Here is a 27455-nt window from a genome sequence, read left to right on the forward strand (position 1 = left end):
TATTGTAACAAAGTGAGGTTGTGCCACTAATGGCATTTCAATAATGCAACAGTTGCTGCCTATTGGGGAGATCTGAGCCGCCATTCCTGGGAATGACCCCAGCAGCAGAGTATGTTTTTACCCTAGAACTAGCCCTGCTTATCTTTGAATATCCTTTGACTAATATATTGCCTTATATAATAGTAGCAAGTGTATGTTTTAGACTGTGCTTTGGGTGTTCCAAGATGCAGCTTGTGTATTTCTTTCCCTCACTGGCCTGACACACGTACTGATTTGGCCGAAGAGGTGGTCACTCGCTTTCACAATTATTGATTCTGGCTGACATCAATTTCCACGCTGAAGGGAAATTTAGCCACATTTGTTATATTTACTCAAGACCTAGAGCATTGAGCTTCACACAACTGGTGAATGATTCTTTTTATTAAGAGTGTCATACTTTAGACCACAGTTACGCTCATTCCCACACCGTCTCCTAGACTTTGATCCACCCACTGGGATAAAACAACAAGTAGTTAGCTCATGTGTGGTCTTGGACAACTTAACTCTGATCTGTCAATACATCATCTGGAACCAAAACAAAGATATATGAAGTAGATGGGCTTTTAATACTTAGCTGCTGTAGCGGACTTGTTATTCAGTTTTTGAGAAAGAGGGTGGGTTTCAAGTGATTTTTACTGTGACCTTCTCAAGTGGTGTCACAGCCCATGTTCTACTATAAGGAAGTCTTGGCAGGCTGTAAGGTGCCTCAGGTTCTGCTCTCTCGCCTATGCAATTTACAATCACTGGATAGCCTTTGGGAGAGCTTTTCACAAATTTCAGCTTTCAAGTACTGTTATAAGCCGATGACCAACAATTTCTCGTCCACTTTGACAAGACATCTTCAGCCACTGTTTAGCATTGTAAGAAACTACCTGGTTGAAGTTTACTGCTGCATACCCACCAACTTCCTTAAAATGAATGGGGACACAAGAGAAATCTTGCTTGTTGGTGGCGATACACCTTGTTGGATGCACAAGGATTGCCCTCCCTCTTTAGTTGTTATGCCATCTTAACCAGTCCAAATCATGACACTTTGGGTCTGGTTTGACAACTAACCTGCCTGCGAGGACCAAATACAAAAACTCTGGCTCTGTTGCCCACTAAACCTGAGCATGTTGTGGAAAACCTCTTCCATTACTCCTTGATGACAAATGTACCCAGGATGTGGGAGCTCTTCTTATCCCACCTGGATGCCTGCAATGCAATGTATCTGGGTCTCCCTGTCTACTGTATAAACACGCTGTAGAGCTTTCAAAACATGATAGTCTCACTAGCTTGTGGCCTTTGCAAATTGGACCACGTTTCAGCAGTGCAACGTGCTCATCAGTGGTTTCAGGTTCAGCGCTGGATCCATATCAAGGAGCTATGCCTTGTACACAAAGCTCTCCACTTCACTGGCCATAGCGTGCTTTCAGATAGGATTTCCCCTTATGCTCCATCTAGATCACTATGCTATAGCTCCGCCAATCTCCTCTGTTTTATGGCTACAGCAAGGAGAACTGCATGAGTAGATCCTTCAGGATCCTGGGATGCAAACTGTGGAATTGCCAGATTCCGAATCTCTGGACTTTCAAGGGCAGAATCAAACCCCATCTGTTTGCATAACTTCCTCACTGTTTCCTGCTTTGTCTGCAGCCTGTTTTCGTTCTCCAATTGTCCTATCATCATGACGTCTTATGGTGACTTGGCAACTAGAAATGGCTTCCTCCCCTCCATGTCCTCATTTTCACTGTTACATCATCATTTCCTGCTAATTACTTTACTATTACATCACTCATGACATGATCTGCGACATCTCTGATAACATGTTAACACCTGAAATTACATCACTGATGAAAACACTGTGCATAGTGGGGACGCGAGTTATAGTTACTTTAGGGCACGAGCTATTATTCCTTGCAGTCAGCTAACTATAACGTCCATTTAATCTTGGTTTTCAGTGAAACAAAAGCAATTATATATATACATATATATATATATATACATACATATATATATATATATATACACATATATATCTATATACACACATATATATCTATATACATACATATACATACATACATACATACATACATACATACATATATATATATCTCACGAAGGATTCCTTTGTCGAAAGAACCGGAGGGACACAGCGGGAAATACCAGAAGAAATTTATTATCAAAACAGGAGCAATGGCATGACGCGTTTCGGTCTGTGCCTTCATTAGATGCCTATTCCAACATAGCATATCCCGGCAACCACCTGCAAAAGTAGTCCCAAACGTTCTTCCATTGGTGGATGTTCAGGTGGGTGGAGTAAGAGTCACGAACAGCACTACAGTCGCGTGGGCGGACTGCAAGTACCAGCATGCACCTCTCACGGCTTGCAGGTAAGTTACTCCCCTCCAGTCTCTGTGTCCTTGGGTGGGCCCTGAACAGAATGAGAGCGTGGGTTGCGGTTCTTGGCAGGCATATGCTGGTGAAATAAATAACCCTCCTGGGTCCCCAACGCTTCAACCGCATTTAATCCACAGTCAGTTTCAGCCTGAGACAGTGGATGCAGTGATATATATATATATATATATATATATATATATATATTTTATTTTTTTTTCTTCACAAAATAGCTCCACAGCACCTCCGGCAAGCAACACAGCAACACCAGCGAGAGAGGAGACGGACCACAGGATCAGGTGCAAAAGATTTATTTAGCACAGGGAAACAGCTACGCGTTTCTGGCTACACGAGCCTTTGATCACGCGGTCAATCCATTTAAAATTTTTATTCCTTTAAATATGTGTTTGTGCAAATACACGCCCCAAACAGTGACCTCATGTGTCACATGGTCATGAACATAAACGATATACTTAGCAAAGATATCTATATGTATATGTGTATATTTTTTGCTTTACATTCTTTGTTTGTTTTAAATTTATACCTGCATGAATGCATAGTATATGTCGTGTCGAGAATCATTAATTCATTATTACATCATTTGTATATATATATATATATATATATATATATATATATATATATATATATATATATATATATATATATATATATAGTGGCAATGTGGTTTTTGATATCCTATATATAAACACATGCATCTGTCTCCACTCAGCTCCCTCCCTCAGCGGTTTCGCTAGCACAAATTTACGGGTAGGCAATTCTGCTCCTTACGTCCAGGTATATTTTCAATTCCTTATTATAATCTTGACCAAACCAAAGGTATGTATAAATCCCGGCCTCAGCAGAACATCTTCAACAGGTATATATAGATAGAGAGAGCTTATGCATGAGTGTTTGAAGCTGCAGCTGTATTTGGATTGTACAACCTGAAATATAATGGCTGTACCTGGACACATGTGTCTGAACCGCTGATGCACATATGATACAAGTACCACAGCATATCAGTTTGCTTCTGTTTAGAGAGGGTGCAACCTGGGCTATGAGGCTTTTAGTGGACATATGAGATTTCTCCTGGTGATATACACCTGAACCTGGCACGTATTGGCAGTAACTGAACATATGAGCCTCAACCTGGTCTTGAGTGGCACAGCTTTGAATCATTAAGGCTTTAAGAGCTTATAAGAGTATCCCTGGTTATTTTACAGTTGCACCTGGGCAAGTTAGACTGTCTTGTGAGAACATAATGCACATTGTCATATTAAGGTTCTACCTGGACACCGGAAGGCAGTGCTTTGGCCTACGAGAGTTTCTGACAGATGACTGCTCTATTTAGGCATCCTCCTTCTTGTCCCTGCATACTCTTACTCGCTCTACCCCATTCACTCACTCTCTCTACTCCTCTTTCCTCTCTACCTCCTTATAAGTTCCATTTGTGCCTCTCTTTTGTTCAGACTAAAAAGCATAAATAATTTCCTTTATATGTCAAAGTGTTCCTAAACTATACTGTTCTCGTGAAGCAGTTAGCATGTGTGTAGCTTCACACACAAATTAGTCATTGTGGTGATGAGAAAGGAGTTGCTGCTGTGGTTCATTTTCAGATAGCCATGTTTATTTAATTTCCTTTTTACCATCTCTTGGGTATGGAGCCACAGCCCAGAAATAGCTGAACTAAGGAAGATGTTTTTTTCCTGGTTCATGTGAGGGGATGTCTACAGATGGCTGTGACTAGGGAGAAGCAAATGTCTCTCCATGACCTCTTTTGCTAATGCATGGCTATTGTCTGAGACAGCTCTGTGTTTAAATTCTGTAAAGGCAATTATGGTCTCAGATGTAGAAAGGTTGAAGGTCAGCATTTCCTATTTGCAACATTACAGAGCCTATGATCCCCTTATGAGGTGATCGGCATTCGGATCCCTTCCTCTCCGGACTCTCCCACACAAAGCGCTTTCAACTTAAATGAAGTGACAGTGCACTCAATCTTTGTAGAATGAGTTGATTACTGTTTTCATGCAATTCAAGAAGTCAAGGCAGAAGAAGGATTTATTGTTGAGTCACGCTTTGGACACTAAGAACGCACAATTTGTGTACCGGAGAACAGAATAGGACATCAAGTTTCATAGTGCATTGAAGAACACAGCTTCCAAGCATACAAACTGCGACTTTGAAAATGTTGAACGTACAAAATATGTTGATGTCAAGATTAAAGGCTATATCTTCATTGGCATTTAGATTTAAAGGTTGTGGTATACAGTGCGTCCAATGGCACAAGCAAGAAGAAAGAGCGGAGTCAAATGCATAAAAGATATATGATGGGAGAGGAAGGTGGATAATGTAAGCCAGTCTCTTTGGAACTAGTATCCTCATTTGATGATTACATAGCCTTTTGTACTCCTCCCTGGCCCTCCTCATTTCCCTTGCAATACTTGTGGTCATACGGGACTTTAGGATTTTCAGTTTCAAGGTCTTAGAAAACTTGCATCCAGTTAGACCAATCCTGGATGGAAAACAATGGATGCACTAGTCCTAGTCATGAATGTAATTTTCCTGACATTAAAGAGTTTCATCTATGACCGTTGCTCAAAGGGTGATCCATAACCGAAAACAAACAACTTGACCTGCTGTAGTTGACTACAATGTAGAAATCAGACTTTGTAGTAGCGGTGGAGGACAAATTCATTTGAGGCTTGTACTAATTACAGGATTTTCACATATCTGTCAATGTTACCAGGATCTGATTAAAGATGCTCCCTTTGCGCACTACCTTTTTACAGACTGTTCCAGATCTAATCGCAAAGTTTCAAAAGTTGATAGAAGACATGAATGCTTGAAAGATTCAGCTTGACCAAAATGTTAACCCCCCCCCTGCAAATAATGTTAGCCTCCCCCGAGTATGTTCAGTGGGAGTTTCAGATACAGGATCCTTGTGAGATCTACAGTAAAATAATTCCTTTGGTTATACATCAGAGATGCTGTCTTGACACTTACCAGCCACTGGGCTCTTCACCCCCCAGAAGATGCTCCGGAAATCATCTAAGTCCTTCCAGGAGGTGCTCAGCTTGGTCATCAGCTTTTTCAGAGAAAGTTCAATCAGCCTGTAGGAGAAAAACAGCTGGAGGAACGGAGGCAAAAAATACTGAGGCGCACTTGGGACAGAGCTAGACAGAGCAGTTGATGACAGTAAGGTGATAGGAAGGTGGACGGCAGGGTGATGGGAAGGTGGACAGCAAGACCACAGACTCATTTTCAGTGAAATTGCTCTCCCCCCTCGCAGCTCCACCATCAAGTGAGGCCTTCCCCTGAGCCCATGCACTCTTGAGTGCTGGTGTTCGAGGCCCTCCTCCACCCACAGGTTTTACCTGCGCCTCATCCCTGGTGGTCCAGTGGACCTCCGTCTCCTTTTTCTAGCTCTGCTCTCTCTCTCCGTTTTCACTTGTCTTTCACTGATTTCAATCTCCCCCGTTCACTCCCCCCCTGTGTCTTTCCTCCATTTTCACTTGTTTTTCACTGATTTAATCTTCCCCGCTCACTCTCCTTCTGTGTCTTTCCCCCACTTTTCTTGCACCTTTCACTGCCTCATTTCCACTTTTTCCTCTCTTTTTGCCTTTTCTGCCTGATTTTCCCTGCTGCTGCCCCCGCGGCCTCTCCCCCCTCCTCGCTGTAACAGACGATATCCGCACCCTACTGGACAAAAGAAGAAACAGCAGCCCTCCTCCTCCTCTACCTCACAGCGGCGTTCGTCACAGTCTCTCATCGCACACTAATACGCAGACTTCACGACGCAGGCATCCAAGACAAGGCCCTCAACTGGATCTGCTCCTTCCTCTCCGGCAGAACACAGCGGGTAAGACTCCCCCCTTTCCTCTCAGACCCTACACCTACCACAGGCGGGGAGTCCCCCAGGGGTCCTCCCTGAGCCCTACACTCGTCAACGTCTACATGGCTGCACTCGCCCCCATCGTCAGAACCTACGGACTCAACATTGTGTCATAGGCAAACAACACCAAACTCATCCTCTCCCTATCCAACAAACCCAATACCACCAGACACAATTTTCGAGAAGGCATGGAAGCAGTCGACAAATGGATGAAAAAAAGCTGCCTACAGCTAAACACCAACAAAACAGAAGTACTCATCATGGGCCCAAACCCTGATGCATGGGACAACACCCGGTGGCACCCCGTCGTCGGAAGCTTGTGGAAAAGTAAATTTTGCCATGTTCTATGTCCCTACGTGTTCCCCATGTTATGTTATATGTGCACGATTAATATGCATATGTATTCCCCATGATCGATTAAAGACGCAATTACAGCTGTGTCCATCTCTAGTATGCCAGTTCCTAGTTTTCGTGAATACAACGAGCATCAGGCCTATGTAAAGTTATGTTGCCACGTTTTACAGTGTGCACGTTAAATTCATTGAAAAGTCTCCGTTTCTAGGCCTCAAAAGGGCCCGGACTCAGATTCAGCTCCTGTCTCCTGAACCCTCGCTGAGGAGCGATACAGCCCCCACCTGTATCCCTGACCCTTCACTTACTTCCTGCCTCACAGTGCCCGGCTCGGCCTGGCTCTGCCTGCCAGTCTGCCAAGAGTATGTTATGATTCCAGTTATCAGTCCAGCTCTCCTTCTCTGCATTCCTAAGCTACTGAATCGCATCAATAGTTTCAGTCATCGTCTAGCCTTTACGTCTCCATGTAAGAGAAATACTGTATTAATGATCATTTAATATTCCTCAACACACACTACATGTAGAATAATGCATGCACCAGTCTTAGTGTCTGTTAGCCTTTGCCCTGATAACTTTTGGATTCCATCAACATGTTCTCTAAACATCAGATACTAGATAGTGTTTAGGTACATGTCGCTCTGACTCTCCAGACTTTCGTCTCTCCTTCTAGCTCAGAAGTCATAGCCCCCAGCTTCTCCCTAGTTACACGTCATTGCCAGCTTGCGCGCACCACTAGGTTAGAGGTCCCGGCTCCTTAGGTAGCCCCCTCCATGTTTCCGCCCCATTTGTGACATATTCCGTTACGTTTACATCACATGTCTATGTATACGCCTTGTTCACGCCTCTTGTTACACCTCCTTTCTGCCTTATCTCTCGCGACTGTTACAGGCCCCACCCACTGTTACGCCTACTGTATGTACTGTAATGTATTTTGTTTAACTATATATGCTTGTGTACTGTTACTAAAAGCCAGCGCGCTCATTCCAGCTCCTGCCCGACAGCTGTCGGGGCCCCCCTGTTGGCTAGCCATCCCAGATCTTCCCCGTGCAGGTTGTCCTGTTCCTGTCCTTTATGCTGTATTAAACCTGCAAACTCCTACTACCTCGAATCTTGACTCTTATTTATTGAGCTATCTGTTATTGTTATGTCCAGTCAAAAATAGAGGTATTATTTATTTATTTACCACATAATGGCGCCCGAACAGGGACTTGCCCTTTCCCCACGCGCCGGAGAAGCCACGCAAGCCCCCTGATCCTCTGCAGCCGTGACGGAACCATACCGTGCACGTGCAGATATTTCTGCTTCAAGTATCCCTCAGGCACACGGAGGAGACGGAGGTTGCGGTCCAGCATCCAGACGAGGCGGTGGAGGAACGCGGCGAGTCCCGACCAGAGCCCAAGCCGAGAGTCCAAGGTCCGAGGTATCCGGAGGCCCACCCGTAACAGAAGTCCGAAGTTCGTCCGTCCGTCATCGTAGCAGTCCAGTCCAGTCCGAGGCCTTCCGTTCTTGCTGCCCGGTGAGTACCATTGCTGGGGTAGTATCTAGACAGGGTCAATTGCATTGTCTCTGGTCCGTGGGTTTGGGTACGCAGATCCAACACGAAGTGTCCATTTAGGTGGATGCGGGTCCTGACGTGTCTCTTTATGAGACCGGTAAGTTTCGTACTGTTTTAGCAGTGCATTTAGTTTCTGTTCTAGTCCGTTCTGTTCTCGAGAAATTCATGTATTCTGTTTTCAGTATTCCAGGTAGTGTTTTGTCCGAACTGTTATCCTAAATGTCATTCATGTATTTCAATGTCGTGGTATGAATGTGTTGTTTAGTAATCATCGTGTTCATTGTGTATTGTATTGTGTCTAGACTACAGTTCAGTCATGCCGCTGCTCTCAAAGTTACGTCAGTTAAAAACTAGAAAAGGTCTGTTAGAAGAAGCAGTTCCTGTCCTGCCTAGGGACAGTCCAGGTCATTTTATGTATCAAAAGCATGGCATAAGTGCCATATTGTATCTAGATTTGTGGGTGGAGTACACCAAACAGTTAGAAGAAAAGTATAGATGGCCCGTATCGGGTACATGGGATGCCGAGTGCATCATGCGAGTAGAAGAAGTATTATGGAAAAAGAAAGCCAGACAGTCACAGAAAGATGCCATCGAGTTATGGCGCAAAGAATCTCATAAAAGAAGCGAAAAAGAAATCAGAAAGTCAGAATTAAGTAGAGAATCCTTAGAAAAAGCCCAAGAAAAGGAACTAATCGAAATAGGTGAACGAGTTAGAACCGAACAGTCAGACAGACAGAGAAATGCCCTTATTAAGGGTATGTACCCTCTTCTTGCCGAGGGCTTGCCAAAAGCAACCCCGGAGGCATCCAGTAATTTTCCGCCACCCTTAGTTCCGACCAAGCTACGTCACAAACCGACCGCAGCTGATATTTTTCTCTCGTCCTATTTGGACGACACAGTCCCAGAATATGCAAATCCTGTTCCGCCAGCTCCTGTAAATAATGTAATTCATGGTCCTCCAGCCACCGGGGCACCTGTTGCAGTGATTCCATAGTATTAGGACATTCCTTGACAGTACAAGTTCCACACTCCGTGGAAGTTCTTTTAAACCGAACACAGACTCAGCACTTGACAATTGCACGTTTAACAGGTTATGAACTGACACTGTTCCAGCCACACATAGAAATCAGACGCTGCAACGTTCTAAATCCTGCTACACTGTTACCGTCAGTTACTTCAAATCCTGTCACACATGATTGTGTGGAAGTTGTTAACACTATGACTAAACCAAGACAAGATCTGACAGATATTCCATTACCAGATCCTGACCTGACACTTTATGTGGATGGTTCATGTATGAGAACGAGTACAGGAGAACTAGTAGCCGCGTATGCAGTGACTACTGACACTGAAGTTATTGAAACACACCGTATTGACACCCTGTCTGCTCAAGCAGCAGAGCTAGTTGCTCTGACTCAAGCCTGCATACACGCCAAGAACCTGAAAGTTAATATTTACACAGATTCACGCTACGCATTCGGAGTCGTACACGACTTCGGAGTGCTCTGGCAAGAGAGAGGTTTCATGACTTCTCATGGAACCAAGATTCAGCATGGTTTCCTTATTCAAGCTCTGTTAGATGCAATACATTTACCGACATCTATCGCTATCATGAAGTGCAAAGCACATACGAAAGTCACTGACATTATTTCCCAAGGTAATGATCTAGCAGATCGAACAGCCAAGCTTACAGCACAGACACCAGACATACCAGTTAACAAGACACCGACATCCACTCTAGAACAGACTACTTGTATGACAGTTAAGGACCCTACTCAAGATGTCATAGATATCCAGTTACATGCTACCCCCGAGGAAATTAAGAAATGGTCCGAACAAGGAGGGGTCCAGACAGATCAGGGATGGTTGACGAAGGGAAAAGCCACATGGTTTCTCCCCGACTCAATGGTTCAAGTCATTATCAATACCGCACATAGTCCTGCACATTTAGGAGAAAAAGCCATGATAGACAGTATCCAGAACATCTGGTTTAACAAGCATTTACGAGCTGCAGCCAAGCAGAAAGTCCGTACTTGTATGATATGTTGTCAATTCAATCCAGGTAAAAGTGTCCCGGTGGAACAAGGTGGATTCCAGCCCCCTGACCACCTTTTTGAAGTCCTCCAGATGGATTATATTCAGATGGAGCGATGTCGAGGTTTCAAGTATGTCCTTGTAGTTGTATGCGCTTTGTCCAGGTGGACAGAAGCATATCCAGTCCCAGATTATACGGCCGCGACCACTGCCAAGCAGCTGGTTCGTGAATTCTTCCCCCGTTATGGACTCCCTAGGGTCGTGTATTCTGATAACGGCCAGCCATTCTCATCTGAATTAATGAAGCACGTTTCCCTTTTGTTAGGGTACCAGTGGAAGTTCCATTGTGTACGCCATCCAGAAGCAGCCGGTCTCGTAGAGAGACATAACCAGACCCTAAAAATCCGTATCGCCAAAGTTTGTAAAGAGAAAGGTGTAGACTGGCTAGTAGCTCTGCCAGTCGCCCTATTTTATATGCGCATGATCGCACATTCCAGATCAGGTCTGTCCCCTTATGAGGTCGTATTCGGCCGTCCCCCGAATATGTGGGGTACACCTAGACCCCGAAGTATTACAGATGTTTCCAGTAATATGCTGACAGATTACCTAGCTTCCTTGATGTCTGCCCTACACTCTTGTCGTTCACAGGTTGCCGCCGCATTTCCAGACAATACCGAGGTGAAACCGCATGAAATCGTTCCAGGAAGTCTAGTGCTTGTCCGGAATTTTGATCGTTCGAGTCCGCTGGAGCCTCGCTGGAAGGAACCGAAGCAAGTCCTTTTGACCACCCGTACGGCCGTGAAGTTGGAGGGCCGTAAGGGGTGGGTCCATCTGTCTCACGTCAAGAAATTTCACGGACTAAAAACTGTTTCCAAGAACATTTCCAAGGATTGTCAAGATTTTAAAGACTGCCAAGATACTATTCTTAAGGATTGTCCCGCAAATGACACTGATATCAAGCCCTCCCTGTTAGAGAAAACTCCGCAGCAGGAGTATAAAAGTAAGCTCCGGTCTAGTAAAATAAGTCAGCCAGTTTAATTGTCTAAGTCCTCCCCTAGGTGAAACGGTTAGACAGGTATCTGACATGTATGAAATAGACCCCCATAGTGAGAGAGTTAGTCAAAACTCAATCCGATGTATCGTTTTTCTAAGTTTTATATTGTTTTTAAGCTTAATGGTTACCTGCACGAGTTATGCATTTCATTTATGTTTTCCAATTTCTCATGTAAATAAGTCTTCTAATGCTACAGTAGAGCACACGTTTAGTGATCTACCTCCTCACGAACTATCCTATCGTCTTGCTATGCGCAACAATTCATTTATCCGTATGTTACATTATTCACACCAGACCAGCAATGCCACTAATTGTTGGGTGTGTGGTCGACTCCCCCCTTTCCAGACACCGAAGGGAGTTCTGCCACTGTTTCCTTATCCGTTTTCACATATTGGCTCATGTGGAGCCTGGTCCATGTTAACGTCATCCTCAACTGATATGTCCCTTCTGAACAGTACATGTTTTCCAGACAAGCAAGGTCTTCCCCACAGAACAGGGTTAGATCTAGAAAATGAAGTTTATAATTTAGGTAATTATTCTTCGAATTTCATGGTCCTGAATGTTCAGTCTGATCCTACTCCAGACTTACCTGCTATTTCAGTATTACCAGTCAAAGGCGAATTATGTGTCCGAAATAATGGTTCCGTACATGTAGGACATAGTGATTGTACTACTATTGTCGAGTATAGTGACAGTGGGAAATCTATTTTCAAAGCTTCACGTCATTCTTATTTTGTTTGTGGTCAGACCGCATATGTTCGTCTGCCCCTCGATTGGGAGGGAACCTGTTACATTGCCTTCCTACTGCCACCAGTTTTCCTAGCCCCATCTGATTATCACAGAAACACACATCTAGTACACATTAGACATAGAAGGGAGATCGAGTCCCCGATTGTCGACCAAACTGAATCTGCTCTAGAACAGTATACAGATTTCAATAGAGGATTCTTTTTCTTTATAGGACCTATCCAGAATAGTAAGTTAATACGTAGATTAACCAGAACCCTTGAAGCAGTAGTGAATGAGACTGCTTCTGCCCTAGGTAACGTAACCGAAGAGCAATCTGCTATGAGATTTGTCGTGCTCCAAAATCGTCTCGTTCTTGACGTCATACTGGCCGATAGAGGAGGAGCATGTAGAGTCATCTGATCTAGTTGCTGCATTTTTATTCCTAATAACGCGCCGTCTGTTTATTCAGCTATAACCAGACTTCATAAAATTGCCCATCAGTTACACCAGAATCCAGGCACCTGGACATGGTCCGGTTGGTTTTGGAGTATTATTTCTGCCTGGGGATGGAAAGTATTGTCCTTTCTAGGTATTGCAGTAGCGATCATATTCAGTTGCTGCCTCTGTATACAATGTGGCCCTGCGATTTGCGGCATTTGTGCTACCTCTTGTATTCCTAATCCTAAGTCCCGTCCTAGATCCCGTTCCAAGAAATTTCGAGACGAGCAAATGATACTGTATGAAATGATAGATGGTATCATGAATATTGATGTTTCTTGATGGAAACGCAGTGACAAGGAGGGAATGTGGAAAAGTAAATTTTGCCATGTTCTATGTCCCTACGTGTTCCCCATGTTATGTTATATGTGCACGATTAATATGCATATGTATTCCCCATGATCGATTAAAGACGCAATTACAGCTGTGTCCATCTCTAGTATGCCAGTTCCTAGTTTTCGTGAATACAACGAGCATCAGGCCTATGTAAAGTTATGTTGCCACGTTTTACAGTGTGCACGTTAAATTCATTGAAAAGTCTCCGTTTCTAGGCCTCAAAAGGGCCCGGACTCAGATTCAGCTCCTGTCTCCTGAACCCTCGCTGAGGAGCGATACAGCCCCCACCTGTATCCCTGACCCTTCACTTACTTCCTGCCTCACAGTGCCCGGCTCGGCCTGGCTCTGCCTGCCAGTCTGCCAAGAGTATGTTATGATTCCAGTTATCAGTCCAGCTCTCCTTCTCTGCATTCCTAAGCTACTGAATCGCATCAATAGTTTCAGTCATCGTCTAGCCTTTACGTCTCCATGTAAGAGAAATACTGTATTAATGATCATTTAATATTCCTCAACACACACTACATGTAGAATAATGCATGCACCAGTCTTAGTGTCTGTTAGCCTTTGCCCTGATAACTTTTGGATTCCATCAACATGTTCTCTAAACATCAGATACTAGATAGTGTTTAGGTACATGTCGCTCTGACTCTCCAGACTTTCGTCTCTCCTTCTAGCTCAGAAGTCATAGCCCCCAGCTTCTCCCTAGTTACACGTCATTGCCAGCTTGCGCGCACCACTAGGTTAGAGGTCCCGGCTCCTTAGGTAGCCCCCTCCATGTTTCCGCCCCATTTGTGACATATTCCGTTACGTTTACATCACATGTCTATGTATACGCCTTGTTCACGCCTCTTGTTACACCTCCTTTCTGCCTTATCTCTCGCGACTGTTACAGGCCCCACCCACTGTTACGCCTACTGTATGTACTGTAATGTATTTTGTTTAACTATATATGCTTGTGTACTGTTACTAAAAGCCAGCGCGCTCATTCCAGCTCCTGCCCGACAGCTGTCGGGGCCCCCCTGTTGGCTAGCCATCCCAGATCTTCCCCGTGCAGGTTGTCCTGTTCCTGTCCTTTATGCTGTATTAAACCTGCAAACTCCTACTACCTCGAATCTTGACTCTTATTTATTGAGCTATCTGTTATTGTTATGTCCAGTCAAAAATAGAGGTATTATTTATTTATTTACCACAAGCTCGCCAACCCCCATGGACCACGCACGCAACCTGGGAATCATCGTGGACTCAGAGCTCAAAATGGACCACCAGATCAACTCAGTCTCGTCCTCCTGCTTCCACACCCTCTGCCACCTATGTAAGACCTTCAAATGAATCCCCCTCGAATACAGAAAGACCGTCACTCCCGCCCTAGTCACCAGCTGACTCGACTACAGCAATGCACTCTACGCCGGAATAAACAAAAACCTCACCGCAAGCTACAGAACATCCAAAACGCTGCCGCAAGACTGGTCCTCGACCTGCCAAGACACTGCCACATCTCCCAGCATCTGGGCACTCTCCACTGGCTCCCCATGGAAGCTAGATTCACCTTCAAGATGCTCACCTACGCCCACAAGGCCCTCCACGACACCAGACCAGCATACCTGAACAGCCGACTCAAATTCCACGCACCCCAGAGGACCCTCAAATTTGCCCAGCTCTCCTACGCTGCAGACACACGCACCAGACAGACCAGATCAGGAGGCCGCTTCTTCTCCCTCGCGCCTGGAAAGCCCTGCTGCTCCACCTCAGACAGACAACATCGCTCCCCAATCTTCGCAAGAAACCTAAAAACCTGGCTCTTCGACTGAACCCCCCTCCCCCTAGATGAACTGGAGCCTGCTAACACCCCCCTGCCCCCCAGCGCCTTGAGACCCTTACGGGGGAGTAGTGACGCTTAAACACCTGATTAATTGATTGATTGAGCAAGATGGCAGGAGGTGCACACCAAGAAAACAGAGGAATCGTAGAAAGAAAACAGTGTAAAGCACTACTGGAAGCATATCCAGGGAGCATGGAGGTTGACAAAGCAAGAGAACACTATAAGGAGGGGAAATCAGTATTGAAGCATAAATTAAGGTACAATGGAAGACAAAGCATCTTCAGCACTAGAACGCAACCCAAGGTACATCTGAGGAGAGAGCAGGGCAGCAAGGATACAGTCTTGGCCGCTGCAGGTAAGAGCGGTGGGGTGGGCTGGTGGGGATTTCGAGAAAATCTTACTATTCCGAAGTCCAGCACCCTACAGCGCAAGTCGTGGTAACGACTTGCGTTGTATTGCCCGCGTTGTAATGGTAGCGCGGTGTAACAACTGCGTCGTAATGGATGTTCCCCGTGCTGCTCTCGATTGCTATGAGCAAAGAGCCATCTTGAATAGGTTAAACATTATCAATCATTCTAAAGTAATTAAGCATAAAACTCTGAAAACCCACTGCATGGAGGCAAGAACAAAGAGCATCCTCGGAAATTAGAATGCATCGTAAAGGATGATGAGGATGGTGAACGTATAAGCTTTCCATCTGCTTATCAATGATATCGATTTTTTTACAGACTGTTTCAGAAAACCTTAGGCCTTGCTTCAGACTTTCATGGTGTAAGATAACCCAGAGCTTGTAATCCTCTTAACTGGAACCAAGGTTTCATGTATGGTCAGAGCACTTGGAAGTACTTTCTGTGACACTCGCCATACAGCCTTCCCATTAAATGTAAATGGTAGCAGTGTCTGCACACCGGCATTTAGAAGCCTAGCCTGTAGCTAGCATAATTGTCTTTCCCAGAAACATTTATTAATCATGGTGCACAGTTTTCTCAAATTAATTTGGCTAATTTTCTACTTAGCCTAGGCCATGCAGCAGTATCCACATCTCCAGTTCAATTCACCACCAAAGTCAATAAATAACATGCACTATGATGCAAATACACTCCATGACTAATTAGAATTCCATGACATAGTGTGTGACTTTCTGTATATCTAATACCAAGACACTTCACCTTTCTCCCACTTTGCTCCATGTCTCCCCAGCTAATCAGCCCCTCTCTTCTTTCCCCCTCCCCTTTAGTTCCCCTCTTGTTCATTTCCTCTCATTGACCCTTTCACCAGCCTACAGACCTGTCAAAGCCTAGGGGCCAATGGTGTGAAGTTTTGTATCAAACTTTTATTGCCAAAGGAAAATAAGACCCCTCCCAAATGAGATATTCAGTTCAGGTCTATAGGGTCAATGAGGCAGGCTATGAAGTTCCTAGAATGCCTTCTAGAGTTCAATTCTCTACCAAAGATGAAGGTCTGGAGTTTGTGCCCAGCTCCAGCCATTCCAAACACCCTTTCATACACTCCTCATATCACTTTCTTCCCCGCACGTGAAACACAGAAGGCAGTAGTTCTATTAGACATAAGCAGGGATATGTCTGGGGTATGTGTGTGTGATCCATATCTATGTGCACTTACGCATAGTGCAGAGAATTTTGAAAATCACTCCGCTTTTCATTGTCAAACCGGACATCCTGAGGGAGACCGTTCTCTGAATCTGCTGCAATGCATTTTGGGATCTGGGGCTGCCAAGTCATCCACCTAACAAACATAAACAGATAATTGGAGATGTCAGAACACAAAACAAAATACAAAGCCTTCCAGAGTTCAGCTGCAAGCAGCAGGTCTCTGCCAAAATAATCTCACAAAATACCCGTGCAATCACATATATCCCAGGAAAGGGGAACACATTGTAGAATGAGGGTTTTCATGAAGGAGGTTATCACTAAGGGAAAGGTGTTTGGTACGGACAGTGGTCGAAGTGGGGAAAGAAAGTAGGGGAACAGTGGGTGGAGAATCAGAGGGCGGGAATAACCTGAGGTTTGGGTCAGTGAGCAGTCAGGTGTGGCCAAAAACCACAGTATGTATTTGTCCTTTCACTGAGCTGTTACAGCTCATTACGATTTTTAATGGATACACATGTTTATTTAAGGTTTAATATGGGTTGTTGACATTTCAAATATATTCTCAAAGTGGGATATGTTTCCAATAACAGAATGTCCCAAATACGCTTAAACGTGGAATCACAAGCCATTTGTCTCCGAGACATGCAGTTTATATTATCAGAACTTATCCTCCCTTTTTCCACAAGAGCAGTTCAAACACCAATAGCAAAATATCCTAGTTTGCAAAGGTTTTCCACATAATTATGGTTCTGCCATACAATACATAATCTGCTGCATAATCTGACGATTTCACTAAAAAATAGTTTGCAGCTGAAACGGGTCAAGCGTTACTAAAAAAATGTGGTTTGTGCTGCTGCCAAGTGGTTGACTGGTCACCTTTATCACTGCTGTATTTGCATAATATCAAAAAATAAATAAAAATATCAGAAAATGTATCGCATTATGCTGCAGCCTTTTTTTGCTGCATAATTTAGTCAACACTGCAAGTTAATTTAGTCCTCCATTGCTGCATAACTGCAGTGGCCTCAAAGCAGGCTGCACAGGTTAAAAGTGCTTGTGCATGAAGCAGAGGGATTGAAGTTTGCGAACTTAGTTTGGTGTGTGTGCAAATCCTGCATTGCCAATCCCTGGTGAGTTGCACTACTACTGCTGAAACAAGGCCAATGGATGTACCAATGGTTGAGGTGGACTGGCCTCAAGGGTCCTGTGACCTCAGTGACAGTCACTGTCGCTCTAGGGTGCGCTGCTTCATAGCCCTGCCCACAAGACTGGAGGTGAACTTCAGTATGGATTGTGGGGGACAGGCCTTTACGGTTAACCCACACTTGCAACCGCATTGGTCCACCTGCTGGTGCTAATACACCAGGGCTTCTAAGGTCTAGCGGGGCCTTCTAAGGTGTAGCACTGGAATGTGCTCCCTCAGGAGAGTGGTCTGGTGGACTGGTCACGAAGGCTGAATCTGGTTCCCCAGTTCCAAATGCGGCATTTGCCTTAGTGCGACATCCTCTCCCACACTGAACACTATACTGCCCCTCTAAGAGAAACTTGCAATGCCTTCAGCTACAACCCAATTGTGTCCCGCTATAAACACCTGAATGCTGCTCAATTCAAATTATGCACTAGACAAGAGTAATATGCTACCTGGGAAAAAAAAGTAATAACATCCAGGAAAAAGAACGCACTCAGAGAAAGCAGGATTAAGTAAAACGTGTGAAATGTAAGCAGGAACATCATTACCTAACCATTCTACACTAATTATTCAGAAATCAATGAGTGTTTTTGCCTAAAAAGTTAAGGATATGAGTAAAAGGCCCAGAAGGGACCCATTTCAATGTCCATTGCTTATATCCTTCCAAAACGTAAGCAGTATGGTTTAAAAAGACAACAGAGCTGTGGTACATTTTTATAAACTAAAATAAGGAAAACAGCTGATAAGGATCACATTAAACGTTATCCACTCAATGCATGAACCAGGTGTTGCCCCAAGGCCCTCCAGGAATGGTGCACTTCCCTACTTGGGGAAAACAATGTTGTTCAAGGAAAGAGGAGAAAACGAAAGTAGCGCTTCACTGGCAAACTCTGTAAAGTGGAACTAATAATGTGTGGGTGTGAAAAAAACAATCTGGCCACTTTGCGACCACTCTGCATTGCTTTATTTAGTTATTTTTCGTATTTTGAACCTTTTCTTCTCTCCCTCCCAAGGCTGCACTTTGGAATAGAAAAAGGTCAGAAAAAGATGACACTTGCAGCAAACGTGTTTCTTTCCTTTATGGATCTATTTCACAGGGGAACGGATGAAGGAAAGGAAAGAGAAGTCACGGTTATTATTCAGCAAGTGAGGAGGAGCGAGACAGAAAGTGGGGGAATAAGAGGAACAGGAACAAAAAGGAGGGGGGCTGCTGACTGAAGCAGGGCAGGAAAAGTGGACACTGCCCCGGTCTTCTCTGGACAGGAAAAGAGCCCTTTTCCTACTCTGCCCACCGAGTCTGTCTCCGAACAGGCGAGCCTTCAATAGGCCTTGGCTATTTCTACCATCCTGGGACGCATTTTTAAAATAGAAAAAGCTGGGGAACAGATGCTATTAAACTGTAAAAGTAGGCGCATCTCGTGCCCTGTCGACCCTGCTCACTTCGATCACTGGGTACGGAGAATCGGATAAAAAAAGAGGCTATTATACACACAGCTTTTAAAATACAATAACATGAACTGACTGGTATGTTTACAGTGTAAAGGTTACAGTGCCTCATATAAAGATATGGTTCACACAATGAATAAATTGTGACCTGTGGCAACAATAGTGGTAATGTTATACCTGACAATTACTATATTCCATCTCATGTGGTAGAAACACTTGTGTTCAAAGCCTACAATACAGTGTAATTTTGTTGATAATGTTTTGCATATGGAAATGATCTTCAGGACGAGAGAGAAGCTGCTCTGTACTTTCAGAGGTTGCCCGGCTACATTATCTAGCTACAGAAACAAATTCAGGCCAAGAGGGGGAGCCACAGGGTGAGGCAGGAAGATCCTTCTAGGTTGTGCATTTTTAGGTTTTTCAATTATTAGGGCAGAATGGCATGGAGTCCTAATTGGCTCCTGAATCCAAGCAAGCACTTGTAAGTGGATCAGAGGCGGACTCCCCTCTTCTAGTGTCTCATAGTCCAGTGTTTCTCTGTTTCCTAATAAAGCTCTTGGCGGAGGCCTTCCAGTGAATAGCTCACTTGTCGTAGAGGCGCCTGTCTGTCCACCGCATTCGGCTGTACCTGGGGTCCTGGTGTCAGATCACATACTAGGTTCTGCCCACAGGGGGCCCTCCAATGGTCCAGAGTTACATCTATACAGATACGGTTCCTTTGTCTTTGGTGGCCTGTCGCTCAACCTGCATGCCATGCCTTTGCGGTACTGACCTACTTTTTCCAGGCACCTTCTTTTTCTTCCCTCTCTCCTTTTCTTCCCCTGTCTCCACCTGTATTGCCTGTGTCATATCTGCTGCTGTCTGACTGCATAGAAGCCCCATCCTGTAAATGAATTATTCTGAGAACAGACTCCTGGAGGGAAAGGAAGAGCTTCGCCTCCCTCAACTGGTGAAAGCCTGATTGCTGGTGGTGCGGACTGTAGACTACCATAAGAATCCCCTCTGCAGCTCTACTTAGTAGCCTGAAACTGTATGCATCCTCACACTTCCACAAGGCTGCTTCTCTGCATACCACTCTGCACTGGTGGCCCGCTCATGGCTGCTGAGAACGTTCATGTCCTTTTGCATGATATTACTTGAAGAGATACATCTATTACCTTCTAGGTTGTCCTCTGCTACTGATCAATATTGCTCTGTCACAAGAGATCCCTCAATCTAATTAGGTTGTTTAATTTTATATTGAAAGTACAACTGTGAGTATTTGGCACAAGCCCCTCGCTGTTTCACTGCCTTCTCTTGACTGCTACGGTTAGGTGAAATAGAATACCAACAACAGGTAACGCTGAGTAAGAATACTTCACATAGGAGAGTGGCCTCACCTCTGGAGAGCGCAAGCAGGTAAAGCCATCACATCTACATGGAAATGTGCTCCATATGGAATATTATGCTGGATGAGTAGGCTGGCGGTAGAGTTAGTTTGTTCAATCCTTGGGTAAAGGAAGCTTTACCCTGACAAAAGCAACATTGTTTTATATGTAGCTTACAAAAGTGTGAATCTTCTGCCGAAATCAGGAGGGTTTGGATGTATACTCGAATTGCGTTGAAATGTACTCATGGTAGACCTGCTTAACATATATGTAAGGGCTTTAGATCTGATGTCACTTCTTGTGATACCACTTCCTGTAAAGTCGTGGCTTGTGAGGCCACTTTCTATGATGTCAATTCCTGTGATGTCATGTGATGTGTCACACGGCATAATGTCACTTGCATACTGCCTAACTAGGTTAGTCTCCGATTTTTTTTTTTTTTTTAAGGACTTGTGTCCTGCCCAGCACCTGACAGGCCAGTTTGGTAATTAAAACATCGGGTCAGATGAAGAGGATGGCCCATGTGCGGAGCCAAAGCCGCGCAGCGAGGTCCTGTGTACAAAGAAGGGCTGAGCTGATCTTTCAGAAAATCCCCCACAAAAAATGGAACGGGTCTTATTTTTTATTTTTATTTTATTTAAGTACAAATATTGTCCCTTTCATTACCCGTCTCATTTTAAGTGGTATTTTTTAACAGGCACCGCTCAAATGCATTTGCATTGTGTCCACCTTTGCATTCAGAGGTTCCCGGAGATCTGCAACCACAGTAAATAGTGAAGGGATCGTGTTTCAATTTATTTTACTATGAGGTTTGTTCCCCATTTGGTCTATAAAATACAATAGGTCTCGCATTAGTAAAAGTTTGCTAATAATGCAACGCCAATAACTCAAACATTTAGTAATGCAGGACCTATTGCATTGCAAATGCTTGTTCCTTTTGAAATCTACATGGCAGAAAACCCGGCTTTCACGTTTTTCCACCGTACTTGCATCCCGGCTTGGCTGAAAAAATTCACATGTTCAAAGAAATCCGAAATTCACTTGCACTCAGGCTTTCCAGCTATAAACACGTTTTATTCAAATAACAGATGCGATGCAGACCTTTCCTGGCTCTTACAAGCATCAACTCAGTTCTGCGTTTTTAAGTACTAGTGGCCAAAAGCCACTGGGTGGTGAACGTAGCGCTGTAGAAGTTAATAAGTCAGGCGATCAATCCACTGTTCAGCAAAGCACATGGAGCCCCTAGTGCCTTGAGATAGCAAGTTCACTAGGGAAAACCCTGCACAACCAGATAGAGCTCGAATCAAAATTCACACAAAGTGGGACCAAGGACTATTTTATGCCTATTTTAGGAACATTAAAAAAATTACACCTGCATCAACTGCTAATGATCTGGTGCATTTTGGAAAACAAGCTCATTGCAGTCTTGTAGGTACCAGCTGTGGGAGCAGTCAACATCAGGTCTATCACGGTCTATCCTCGCCTTGGAACATCAAACTACAGCCCTTGCATCATCGGTTCGGCCTACATGAGATTCAGCAAACCTGGAAACACAAGTCTGATGGACGACTAGTAAGAGGAGGCTTTGCGAAGTTGATGAAAGCAGTAATTGACAACTTAAACCATCTGCACAGCACTTTATAAGAAATTCAAATGAATTCACTTATTCGAAAAGTTTTTGGGGTAATAAAATGCTTTAGTCTACTCTTTTTTAAAATTAAAGTTTTCTTTTTCTTTTTACATCGATTGATATGAATTTAATTCACTTTGTTACTTACTTACCCTACAATAAGGCATTGTGCTTCATCAAGGGGAATTAACATCAAGCAACAATAAGATTAACCTACTTGAACTGGAAAGTGAGATGCCTGAATTATTGTGTGAAAGGGAGGACAACAGTAACTTACATGAACTGGCCCAATATTTACATATCAAGCTACACCAGGATGTGCAGGTTTTGCATAACTGTGGGGCTGACCCATTTCCTCTTCATGGGCTCGGTGTCATTTCCATTGTGCACAAAAGGTTTAACTTACAATGTGGAAAGGTGATCTAAGACCATGAGGCAGGGCTGCTATTGTGCAAAGTGCAGCTCATATAGACTGCCCGGAAACCACTAGGTATTAACAAATACAACAATGTGCAAGTCAGCACTTGATATGGGCTGAAGATTTTAACATCACCTTAGGACTAGAGATTGCTTAATATAAATGTAGATCCAATACACTGTCGGAATGGTCTCATGTGATACACCATCCGCATCCCCTGTCTGAATCTACAGAAAATACTTTCAGGGAGATGTGTATCAATTCTGCCACTATCTGACCTTGTTGCTATTCAAGACAATATCCCACTGGGTTCCGGGGGCCACATGTACGACCATTTAATTTTGTGACTCGCAAATTGCAATGTTTAACGATTTGCAATTTAGGAGTTGCAAAATGAAATGTACAACAGTGTATCAGACACGGTTTGCGATTCCCAAACGGGTCGCAAGGTGCCTGCCTCATTTATAGTCATGAGGCAGGTCGTAATTTCTTTTTTTAATTTCAAAAGATTTTATTAGAGCAAATTTTTATATACACAGTACAGAAATAGTGAAGGCAATACTGGTGTCGTTATACGCTGTTGGGGTTACAGTAAATGTAAATGTAGTTGAGCTTATATAGCGCACAGCTACCCGCAGTGGGTTTCCCGGCGCTTGCTTAGGGAACCCGTCCTGGTATTCCCCTGTGAGATAGCAGGGTATCCACAAGGTGAAAGTCAGGCATCCCGCCGCGAGGGGCCGTTGTGGAGATTAAGCAAGCTATTGCCCAGAGTCGCAGAGTGTGAACCCGTGAGTCGAGGAGGCACCGGGGCGAGAATTATCGAGTCCGTGGAATTTTTAGCCCAAGACCCGCCGAGGCGGGGAATTGAACCCTGGTCCAGGACCAATCTCAGCTTCCGGGTCTGCTGCCTCTAACCCCTGAGCCACACTTCTCCACATAGGCATATCATTGGCATGATTGTTCGCTTGTACATTAGATAGGCAATCACGATCTAGGCGTGCTCTGCCATTGGCGGTCTTATGTACTACCCTCGAAAGAATGAAAAGAAAGAGTGAAAGGAGAGAAAGGAAGGGAGGACAGGGTGGGTAGCGCGGTCGTTGTCCGCCATGCTACAGAGTTTGCGTTGTCGGGTGGCTGGGTGTGACTTGCTTCGGGTGGTTTGTGCGAGCCCAGGTAGTTGTCCAAGGAGAGCCACATCTCGCCCTTTGTGGTGGAGTTGGGTGAGTATTTTGAAGTTATGTTGTCCGCCCCTCTTAGGAAAGTGATCCAATTTAGCCAACTTGTGAAGGTTGCCTTCCCTGTGTCTTTCCAGTTCGCCAGTATAGTTTTGACTGCCGCTGTGAGAAGTAGGTCGATCAGTTCACTATCATTTTTGGACTCAATTTCTGGGGCCATGAAGGCGGCTACTACCCCTGGGAATTCTGGTTGTAGTGAGTGCCCCATTATACTGTTAATGAATTCTCTTATTTTACCCCAAAATGTCTTGACTTTGGGGCAGTAAAAGATAAGGTGTGATAGGTCTCCTTTTTGTCTATGGCAGTTCCAGCATAGGTCGCTATCCCGGAGCCCGACGGCCGCCTGACGGGCTGGGGTCCAATGACCCATTGGGACTGGCCTGCACTCACAGGGATTGTGGCCTGCTGGGGTAAGCAGACCATCAGATCTGTGAATGCTTTTTAAAGAAAGCTTTTTTTAAATTTATTTTTTTAATGCAGCCCATTTTCCTTAAAAGAAAACTGGACGCATTTACAAAAGAAAAATGAAACGTTTATTTTATTTTTTAAGAGCAGGCAGTGGTCTGTGGGATCACTGCCTGCTCTCAAAAAACATTTTCACTGCCAGTCAGAAACGGAAAGGCGTCCCCTGGGCACCCCTTCCTGTTTGATACCGGCTTATCACCTACTTGAAGTTGGTGATAAACTGCATTTGTTTTTCAACTGCATTCCGCTCACAACACAATCCTACGCTGCCTTGTTACTCACTATTAGGAAGAGACACCCTTGGCACACCCCTTCCTGATAGCGACTCGCAAACCCTATTTTGTGAGTTGGTAAATGGTTACTTACTGCAAAATAGGGTTGATACATGCTACAACTAATGTCCCCTCTAATTTAATTTCTCTGTGTGCAGCAAGAAACCATCTATGTGCACACTTCACCTGTCCTTGAGCAGAACTGCTTCTGGGTAAGCCAGCTGTGGGATTGAGAGCAAGTGAGGAGTGGTCCATTTTTATTCTTCACACAAAACAGTACCATACTAATGTACTTTTAGCAAATGCTTGCCAAAACACATTTCAGTGTACACAAATATCATCACACATCATAAAAAGGAGCAAACTTCCTTCCAAATGGCAAACTTTCTTTGAGCTTCCTACCCAATAAACATTTACCACATAGCTCTGTTACCAACATGATCAATTTCCCAATATGGCTTGCTCCATGTCACAGAAATACTGAAAATAAAAACAAACACTGCAAAAATAACTAAACATTAGATTAAGCCCACACAGTGAACTAAATTCCAGGCTGTTTTGCTCCGGGGCTCATAATAGTGATGGAAGAAAGTGTTTTTAGCATTATGCCCATAGTGAAGTGCCTGGAGATATACTCAGCCAAGTAGAGGTTGAGGACGTAGGCGTGCCCCTTTACATTAATGTACATTTTTTGACACAGCAATCTAAAGCCAAACTGTTGGCAAACCAGGTCTAAGCATATCTCTTTTACAATAACTTGACAAAACAGAAGAAGGCATTGCTCTGTGGAAGAGGGATTAGGAAGGAGTTTAAGAAATGTGCAAATGGGCGCTTATATCTCAAGTGTCTTTGACTACAACAGTTTACCTTGTTAAAAATGTTTTATCTCCTTTTCGTTGAACACTGTGTTGCTAAATCTACTTTAACCCCTTCTGTGTGGGGGTAATTCCACCGCTGTGCTGGGGGCGGGGGCGTGCACAGCGCCCCCATGCTCACGGCGCTCGTGTGCTCATAATCACACCCGTTCACGTGGAACGCTCAGCACAGCAGGGGAATTATCCCCGCGTGTGAGCGTTCCACGGCTCATGACGAGCTGAGCTCGTCATGAGCACCGGAGCGCCGTGCCTCATGACGAGCTTAGCTCGTCATGAGCATCGATGAGGTTAACCCCTCGCCGCGGGGGTGCTAGGGGGCGGGCGTGGCGCTTCAGTGCTCATGACGGCTCCACGCCATCATGAGTCACGGGCGGCGTGTGCTCATGACGGCGTGGTGCCGTCATGACCACGCCCGCTCATTAATTTGCCCGCACAGGCGGGGAATTAGTGCCGCGTGGGCAGAGCGGCATGACGGCTCCACACCGTCATGAGCACATGCCTACCGTGACTCATGACGGCGTGGAGCCGTCATGAGCACACAAGGGGTTAAATAACTACAACCTAAATACCAGACAATATAAACACTATCATCAGTCTGTCAGAAATGGCAGTTACAATCAGTGAAAGTAAAGTATGAACTATTGTTGAATAAATGAGGAGGAATCTCTAAATTATACCCTCATAAAAATATTTTTTGTTTACATGAACAATGCCACAGTATTTATAATTTTGTGGAATTCCTATCCATCCTAACAGCCGTTCATGAAGGGTGGTCTATTATTTTAGGAAGTAGGGCCAGGTATCTGGATTACAATAGGCAGTAAATGTTTCTCTGTTGGTAAATGTAAGTCTTACATTTTTCATTTGTTACCAAAGGCACAACAACATTTAGATTACGAGTTAGGTAAATTGTGATGGATTATCAGTCCCAAACCTGGCAGCAGCCTACGTTCATACAGCTCTGTCGATGCTCCTCAGTCCTAGGACTTCCTGCTGTATGTGTTTACACGGCTTTTACAATGAACCTCAGTCACAATGCTCAATTCAGACAGCATTCACACTGCTTCACCAATGTCTAATGCTTGTTTTAAATTGCATTCTCATCCCTATGATATGCATCTTAGTCACAGGGCTGACTTCACTTTGCACTCATGAAGCTCCACGGCTACATAATTGTCAGGGGGCTGCCTTTATTCTCAATTAAAAAACATTTGATGTAGCACTGCTCCACTAACACCGCTTTGACAGTGCATTGCTTTCACAGAGTTGCCAGTCCATGTGCACACAACTTTGACAGTGCACCTTAGTTATGAAACTGTCTTCAAACAGAAGTCATACCGCTCTAAAGAAACTGTTGTAAGATATGTTGCAGACTGTCATATGTCTCTGTGAATCAACTGTGGCACAAGGAAGCACAGATTCCCACATATACCAAGATGAGTAGGCAAGGCCAGTTCACTAATGGTACACTATTAATGTGTTTTTACACAGTAGTCCATACCACTACTTCTGCCACTTCCAAGCAGTGTAAATATAGATATTACTATTTACCAATTTATAGTTCTCAGTTTAGTGACCTCCGAAGGATGAAATGCTGAGTGTGCCTTGCAGGATTGAAACTCGCGATCACTTTTGAACTCTGCATATGTCTGCAAAAATTGTTTAGCTCACTGAGCCATCATTCTGGCTACTAATAGATTCAAGAGTACTGAAAACTCATAAATGTGCAATTGCATTGTGGAAAAGCACATGCCACATACAACAGGAGTGATGATAGGGACGATCAGTGGATTTGTGAGTCTACTGTGCAGATCTCAAACCAGATGAATGTTAGCGCTACATCTGAGTGCTAAATAGAAGGAGGACTGGATTATGGATGTGGCTTTCATTTGGAAACCTTATGTTCTTACCTGAAGGACATATTGTGTGATCTTCGAAAGGAAAGTTTGACTAAATGCTTTAGTTTGCCATTGTCTCTTTCCTTCCTAAACCATGAGAGCGCCTAAACATTAACATGAACCTAGGCGACAACCCATTTTAGCGGTCACAAACGCCCCAAATCTCCATTTGCAACAGCTAATAATGGTCATACATATGGCTCCTAGTGTAGAAATTGAGCAAACAGTATTCTGATTCACCTGCTGGGGATACGCTACAATTACCCATGAGGTGGAAAGAGACATTCTTTAAGAAAGCGTGCGTCAAGGAAAGAGAAGTAACCACTCGCAATCTTAACCCTGATGCCTGGAAATCCGAACG

The 27455-nt window shown here is 44.3% G+C and overlaps 1 protein-coding gene across 1 annotated transcript in view; it reads right to left on the reverse strand.

Annotated features, from left to right (window-relative positions):
• LOC144799672 (polyunsaturated fatty acid lipoxygenase ALOX12-like) overlaps positions 1-27455 on the reverse strand; it is a 219430-nt gene that overhangs the window by 60469 nt on the left and 131506 nt on the right. The window contains exons 4-5 of the mRNA XM_078671144.1: positions 16313-16435; positions 5425-5531 (exon numbers count right to left, since the gene is read on the reverse strand). Coding sequence (XP_078527270.1) covers positions 5425-5531; positions 16313-16435 — 230 coding nt within the window. The remainder of the gene's footprint in view (positions 1-5424; positions 5532-16312; positions 16436-27455) is intronic.

The sequence above is a fragment of the Lissotriton helveticus genome, chromosome 12 (assembly GCF_964261635.1).
Source record: "Lissotriton helveticus chromosome 12, aLisHel1.1, whole genome shotgun sequence".
NCBI lineage: Eukaryota > Metazoa > Chordata > Amphibia > Caudata > Salamandridae > Lissotriton > Lissotriton helveticus.